The sequence below is a fragment of the Conger conger genome, chromosome 19, assembly GCF_963514075.1.
Source record: "Conger conger chromosome 19, fConCon1.1, whole genome shotgun sequence".
NCBI classification, from domain to species: Eukaryota; Metazoa; Chordata; class Actinopteri; order Anguilliformes; family Congridae; genus Conger; species Conger conger.
In genome coordinates, this window is record NC_083778.1 from 7402989 (window position 1) to 7410806 (window position 7818).

Sequence of the window (7818 nt, forward strand, 5' to 3'; positions counted from 1 at the left end):
CTCGCGACACCTCAAGCCCGGGGCATCGGAGGCTCTGCTCCTTAGACCAATCACGGCTCTGTTCACATCGGAGGCTCTGCTCCTTACACCAATCACAGCTCTGTTCACATCGGAGGCTCTGCTCCTTACACCAATCACGGCTCTGTTCACATCGGAGGCTCTGCTCCTTACACCAATCACAGCTCTGTTCACATCGGAGGCTCTGCTCCTTACACCAATCACAGCTCTGTTCACATCGGAGGCTCTGCTCCTTACACCAATCACAGCTCTGTTCACATCGGAGGCTCTGCTCCTTACACCAATCACAGCTCTGTTCACATCGGAGGCTCTGCTCCTTACACCATCACAGCTCTGTTCACATCGGAGGCTCTGCTCCTTACACCAATCACAGCTCTGTTCACATCGGAGGCTCTGCTCCTTACACCAATCACAGCTCTGTTCACATCGGAGGCTCTGCTCCTTACACCAATCACAGCTCTGTTCACATCGGAGGCTCTGCTCCTTACACCAATCACAGCTCTGTTCGCCTCGGTGCGCAGGGAGATCGACAACCACACGAGAGCGAGTCTGCGGCAGCCTTTCAAGATCATAATGTTAAGACCGTGATCATCAAATCACGGTCTGCAAGAGCCGAGGACTGCCGGTTTACCTCGCTCCCTTTACCTGGGAGTCCGGTGTGTTCACCCTCCCTTTACCTGGGAGTCAGGTGTGACCACCCTCCCTTCACCAGGGAGTCAGGTGTGTCCACCCTCCCTTTACCTGGGAGTCAGGTGTGAAGTCAGCCTGGACAATCAGTAGCACTATTTGTTCAGTTAATTAGCCAGGAGAAAATAAATCCAGGGCCGGATTTGGATTCAAGGGCTAGATCTCAAAATGCGTTTTCTATATAAATATTAAAAACTGAACGTCGCGCAAGTCCACGAAAACAAAACCAAGCAAGTCGCTCGGCCCTTGTCGTCGGTGAGGGAAATACAGAACTCAGTAACGGGGCAGGAGCAGCGAGAGAAGTCCCGGCCAGCTCATTAGCACGTTAGCACGTTAGCTCATTAGCACGTTAGCACGGGGAGGGAGTTAAACTGCAGGACTGGCCACTCAGAGAAAGCGTACGATGTCGACGTCGAATAAAAGCTCTCCGGCCCCGTCAGAAGGAAAGGGCCTTCGCCAGAGAGCTCGGGCTGACTCTCCCCATGTCGTGTTTTTCATTCGACTCATCGCTCACGGCGACGGCGAATCCATAGAAACGGAGCGTCTGCAAATGGCCGCCGCAGCCATTGTTCTCTTCCTCTTAATTTAGCTTCCTCATCGCTTCCCGCCGACGGCGGTGTTGCTATGGGGGTGGGGGGGGGGGGGGGGGGGGGGGTGGGTTGTTAAGGGAGAGATGTTGGAACGTTAATAAATAACCCGATCGAGTCCAAACTTGTGTCCTGGTCGGTTTCTAGGATACCAACGGGGCTTCTCGAACAATACCGATGCAGGTTCCTGTCGGCAAACAAGACTGTGGGTTTAAAAAGACACAGACTCTTCCCTTTGTCAAAATCGCCATTATTCAGAGAGGGGGAGCTGGTCTCCCCGCCCTCCGAGGAGCTGATCAGTGCAACACCCAAAGGGACCTCACGGTTTTTGATGGTCTGCAATGGCAGAGAAACTTTTCCACTGGTGAGTCGGAGGAACTTTGCGCATTTCTCTGATCAGTGGAGGATCAGTTGAGAGGGGTCGCCAGGCAACAGCACCTCTGCCCCGGTCAGTGGGGTCTGTGTCCGGGAGAACATTGGTCAGCAACCAAGGCGGGGAGGCGGGGCTTGGTTATGGGAGCCAATGGGGTGCAGGCATTGCATGCCAGGGCACGTCTGACACTGATTAGAGCGGAACTGCTCTCACCTGTAGCTCTTATGCTGTGCCCCTACCACGCAAAATGGCGGCTAAAAGCGCCTTGTAAACCAAACCATACAATGAACACTTGAGTATGATCGTGAGCAGCTCAAAAGGTCATTTATTTCGCCCCCATTCAACTACCAGTTTCCCAATGGGGCGACACTGGCTCAGGCAGTGAGAGCAGTCGTCTGGCGGTCACAGGGTTGCCGGTTGGATCCCCCCGCCCTGTGCGTGTGGAAATATCCCCGAGCAAGACGCCTAACCCCCAAATGCTCCCGACGAGCTGGTCGGCGCCTCGCATGGCAGCCAATCGCCGTCGGCGTGCGAGCGTGCGTACGAACGGGCGAACGAGAAGCACCAATCGCACAGCGCTTTGGATAAAGGCGCTATATAAATGCAGACATTTACCATTTCGGCATTTCGTTCCCACTGTTGAGATCGCATGACCGCTTGCGTGGGGATGGAGTCCCGGAGAACGACGGCGTGAGAGTTAGCGTAACGCCAGCCGCTAGCCGTACCTGCGTCTGCGTGAAGATCTGGGCTTTCTGACACTCCTCCAGGCTGGGGGCGAAGGCGGCCATTACGTGCTCCTCCGTGCCGATCATCTGCACGATCTCCTGGTCGCACTCCACGCCCATGGCCTGGGGGAGGGGAGTGGGGGGGGGGGGGGGGGGGGGGGGGAGGGAGAGAGGGAGGGCTGGTCAAATTTGCTTATGCTAACGAGCGCGGTGGGAACTGGGCTAGCTGACCTCCAGAGCCGCCGCCACACTGCCAGGCTCCGAACGGGCCTGACAAGAGCTCATTCAGGCTGGGCAAACACACACAGACCACGGCAACCGCCTCACTCTGACATGTCTGTGACAGAAGGGTGATGGTACAGGATGACTACCATTTCAATTGCTGATTTTCGTCCTCTGTTTTTAAATTCCCAATGACAAAACGAATCTCAATGACCAATCAAATGCGGTTGATAAACAAGCAGCAATATTGAATTTTGTGAGGGAATAAGGAAAATATGACAACACGAGTTGGAACAAAAAGTAGCGCAACTCAAGGGCAAGCCAAAATGAAAAATAACCCCAACACATCCAAGAGCCTAATCTCCCACCTCCTCCTACACTGCCCTCTGCTGTTTAAACCCAGTCTCTGCAGCCCCAAAATGCAACACCGCGTGAAGGGGTCAAGAGCAGAGATCCAGCCAGGAAAGATTGGTAAAGGCAAAAATAAAATAAGTAGGGCAAAAATAATATAAACAAATTTGTGATTGGATCAGACTTTTCATTTGAGCGACAGTGCAGGGTGCTGGACTGCAGTGTTGTGGGAATTTGGGGCTATACTGCCATCTTTAGGTTTAGGTCAGAAAGTACAACTGCTTTAAAAAATAAAATAAAATAAAATAAAATAAAATAAAATAAAATAAAATAAAATAAAAAATAAAAACTGAACGGTTTGGTTTCAGACAGGCTGGAAGTTCCCTCTCAGACAAGCAGTGACAGATTGGGGAAAAGCCCCTTTTAATAATTCAGCAGAAATTTGGTGGGTGGACCTACATTTCCTGCTCGGACTGAGAAACGGAAAAAGGCGGTTCAGTGCCGAAAACGGAAACGTGCTTCTGCCTTTGCCAGTCTAGAGCCAAAAATAGAAACGGAGATTTCCACTTTGAGAGACGGAAATGGAAACGCATATTTGCATTTTTGGCAGCTTCACGATTAAGCTCACGAACAACTGACCCAGGACCAACCGTACCAACCCCCGAAGCCTAACCCGCAGGTTTGCTGAAGACATAAACGACTGATCCAGGATCAGCGAAGGGGCTCGCTAACCTTGAAGATGATGCCGATGGGGGCGTCCTCAGAGAGAGTGTTGTGCCGCAGGTAGAAGCGGCCCTGCTTCATGATCATGTTGGTCCTGCTTTTCTTCTCATGCGTGGAGCTAAGACACACACACACACACACACACACACACACACAACAGACTCAAGCTTTGCCACAGCTGGCCGTAGGGGTCACGGGTTCACATCCTACACACCGCGCATGACGAGCTGTACCACCAAACAGACCTCCAAAGTGAACAGATTACCACACAGAAATGAACACAGCCAACCACCCTGGAAACAGTGGAAACTACGGACACGGAAAGTTCAAAGTAAAAAGTGTGGGCGCAAAAGCAACACCAACGGTTTAATTCAGCACTAATTCTATTCATCATCGACTCTTAAATCTGTCAAAGTAATATCTTTCCACTGATGCCATTTTTGTACTTTAGTTGAGTATCAGAAACATCTTGTTTTTACAAAATACGCTTGCTACAATTTGTTAAATCCTATTAAACCATTACATGGTAAATGGTTGGCATTCATATCACGCCTTTATCCAAAGCGCTGTACAACTGATGCTTCCCATTCACACAGTCATACACGCACTCGCACACCAACGGCGATTGGCTGTCGTGCAAGGCGCCGACCAGCTCGTCAGGAGCATTTGGGGGTTAGGCGTCTTGCTCAGGGAACCGGCAACCCTCCGACTACCAGACGACAGCTCTTACCGCCTGAGCCAACGTCGCCAGTTTACGCACTAAAACACTTCAGCAGGGCCACAGAAATGATTCCAAGCATACACGTTAAAAAACGGTGTTCAGGTGCTCAAAGGGAGACTCTACCTGGTCACAGACGCTCCAACGGCACCCTTCCTGTCCTGTTCCACGATGATGCGGTTTTTGGACAGCTGCTCCTGGATCAGAATGACCTTCTCCTGACCCTTTACGATGAAGTATCCCCCTGGGAAAAACCGGGAATGTCGTGCAAGTCTCACGGAAACGGTACCGTTCAAAAACACTCTTACCAGGCACTCTTTTGAATCCTGTCGGAGGTAGACGGGTACCTCCAGGCTAGTCAGGGGGGGGTCAGTGTCATCGAAGATAGGTGTACAAACGGCAACTGAATAACATTGTGGCTGAACTGCACAACGGATAAAACGAAACGTTAAGATATCACAGCGTGCTGCACGTACCTGGGTCCAAGGGACACTCGTTGAGTTTGGAGAACTCCATCGGCGTCTTTCCTGTCAGAACGCAGTTCGAACTTCTCAGCATGATGGGCATTCTGGGTAAGGAAAAAATAAAAATAAAAATAAAAAAGGCGGTTCAGTCAAACCGGGAGAGAAAACAATATCTTTCAATGAAAACAGCTAATGTCAAAAACTTCTGTTTAATTCTGTCGCGACATGTCTGAGAACTTGGAACAGAAGCGGCATGAAAGAATTGGAAGCTGTTTGCATTGACAGAGTAGCTCGGGTTAGGTAGTTTTGTCGGTCGTAGGCGAAGGCACCTTCCGATGGGCAGGGCGTTCCGGATGATTCTCTGGCTGCCGCGCGTGTACTCGATGTCCACGGTTATGGGGGCGGAGTACGTCATATCCCGCAGGCGACACTAATGACCAAAGGAAGGGGGGGGGGGGGGGGGTCAGTGACTCCAGTCATAATCTTCTGCGTCTTGCCAAACTCACGGCTCCCCCTCTGAGCCTGGTTCTGCTCAAGGTTTCTTCCCGTTAGTCAGGGAGTTTTTCCTCGCCACTGTCGCCCTTGGCTTGCTCTGAGGGGGTTCTCAGAACCCGGGCTCTTTGTAAAGCCGATAAAAGCGCTATAGCAAATAAAATTGAATTGGCTTTGCAGTCATGACACCGACCAGAGGTGGGCAATGACGGCCGTGTGTTTTTTGGTTGTCATGACAACTTCCGGCCTTAATTACTTCACGGACCCCAATATTTACATCATCCGGGATTTTTGGCTACATTTTCACAACATGGATATGACAGCCGAACACTGCCCTTGTGACCCTCTATGAAATGATTTTGCGATCTAATTGAGGAGTGAACCAGCCCCGCGAGCAAACAGCCAGTGAGATCATTTCACCAGGGTAGTAGAGGGAAACAAAAACCTTCACTCACTCACACACTCACTCACACACTCACTCACACACTCACTCACACACACACTCACACACACACTCACTCACACTCTCACACTCTCACACACTCACACACTCACACACTCACACACTCACACACTCACACACTCACACACTCTCACCAGATTTCCAGGGCCAGAACTGGCCAGCCCTGGTGCACCTTCCTTGCACTCACCTCGTGCGGAGAGACCGGCCGCGTCACGTTGAAGCTCTCCTCCACATCAGGCATGCCCACATAGATATTCAGGTACCTGGAATGGCAGAGATGAGGGCAAGACTTTGAATGAATCAGTGTCGCACGTTCTAATAGTTCAGCGTGTAGTTTGCGAGATATGTCTTTGCTGACTACACAGCTCTGCCCATTAGGGAAAGGAGCAGGCAGTAAGCAGTGTGGACAGGGGTTAGTTTGGCCAGGAGCTTACACAGGAGACAGCCCTATTCCCTGCATTGCGGCCGCAGGAAACGATGCGGAAATGAGCGGACTCACTTTAGGTACCACATGGGGTCCGCGTCGCTGGTGATCTTCTCATTGGCTTTCATGATCTTCTTTATCTGAGGAGATTGACAGGCTGTGTGAGCAACTGACCGTATCGACAACAGACCTCGGCGCGAAACAAAACGGAGGTCAGCGCCAATGGGAAAAGGAAAGCGCTCTCACCTCCACGTTTATGAAGTAATTGAAGGAGTCGATGTGTTGCTTTACAAGGCCCTTCACCTGAAAAGACAAAGGTGGTTGTCACAAAATAGCCATCAAAAAATTCAGTTAAACCTTGTATTAGTGTAGTCTTAACATTCTGTATACTCCCCTTGTCCTCAGGGTAAAAAATTACCTGCCTTTAACTAAACCCCTAAAATAAAGCATCTTAATTTAATTGTAAACCCCAAATCGATTTTGCAGGAAGAAACAACCTGCCACATCACAATCCTTTCAAGTTGAAAAAATATCATTTTGGGGGGTTTTCTCTGCTGTTAAACATAGTGGCGGGTCATTTTTTACCCTTAAGACAACACAAGGGTTAAAGGGATACTTCACTTTGGTATAACAAGCATATTTGTGGAACTTACCCCATTTTATTCGCGTTGATTTTAGGTCACTTCGCCGGAAATAATAGTTTTAAAGTAAGCACTAGCTCGATAAAAGAGAGCCTTATCGTCAAATTGTCGGTTTGGTTTTTTTTGAGCTGTTGTTTTCGGTCAGTTACATTCAGACTGTAAAATGTGTCTTTTCTAAAGTTACCGTCTCGGCGAGCAATGTGACAGCAGTTCCACGTTTACATACTCGTATGAACGTGGGTCAGGAACAGCCTTGCTTAATATCTGTACATAATAATGATCAGCCATTCAGTGTTCTCAACGTGCGCAGCTGGGAACTGCAGTGGCGAAAACAGAACCGCTTGTGAAAGGTTGCAAGCCCGCAGCTAGCGAGAGAATACTTTACCTTTAGGAAGGCAGGCAGAAGTTTCCATTTCTCCTAAAACAGAGAACGTACAACCCAGTAAACCAACAATGGAAATGTCAGGCTCGCAACATATATTGCAATCAATTGCGTGATATAACTAGCTACTACAAACTAGCAAACTTGACAGACAGGGCTGAACACTTTCCTCGTGAATGGATTTACCTCTACTGTGTTGACAGGAGCGGCAAGTTGTTGTGGGGTCATGGCCCCAAATTCCTCTCCAAATATCTCCATAACTTATTTTATTTCGTAAAACAGTATTTTAATTCTGCTACCGAAACAAGCGTTTCTCACATGTTTATCCAATCTACCGGAAAGACTAACAACCACGTGAGCTAGAATGGGCTGTTTCATCGATGTGTCGTGTGGAAAGAAAAATAAAAAACACAGTTCCGCAACTCTTCACCTTCCATTTCATCTTATTTAAATAGCTAATATTTTGACTGATATAGGACGAGTCGATATATCACAGACGCATCAGCCACTTATTTTTGTTTTACATTTCTCATAAGAGTACTACATCT

General features: G+C 49.2%; 1 protein-coding gene across 1 annotated transcript in view; it reads right to left on the reverse strand.

Moving 5' to 3' along the window:
- polr3b (polymerase (RNA) III (DNA directed) polypeptide B) overlaps positions 1-7689 on the reverse strand; it is a 31430-nt gene extending 23741 nt beyond the window's left edge. The window contains exons 1-10 of the mRNA XM_061229802.1: positions 7457-7689; positions 7274-7306; positions 6494-6550; positions 6323-6387; positions 6011-6086; positions 5198-5298; positions 4881-4972; positions 4531-4648; positions 3696-3804; positions 2391-2513 (exon numbers count right to left, since the gene is read on the reverse strand). Coding sequence (XP_061085786.1) covers positions 2391-2513; positions 3696-3804; positions 4531-4648; positions 4881-4972; positions 5198-5298; positions 6011-6086; positions 6323-6387; positions 6494-6550; positions 7274-7306; positions 7457-7528 — 846 coding nt within the window. The 5' untranslated portion in view covers positions 7529-7689. The remainder of the gene's footprint in view (positions 1-2390; positions 2514-3695; positions 3805-4530; positions 4649-4880; positions 4973-5197; positions 5299-6010; positions 6087-6322; positions 6388-6493; positions 6551-7273; positions 7307-7456) is intronic.
- Positions 7690-7818: the final 129 nt, after the last annotated feature.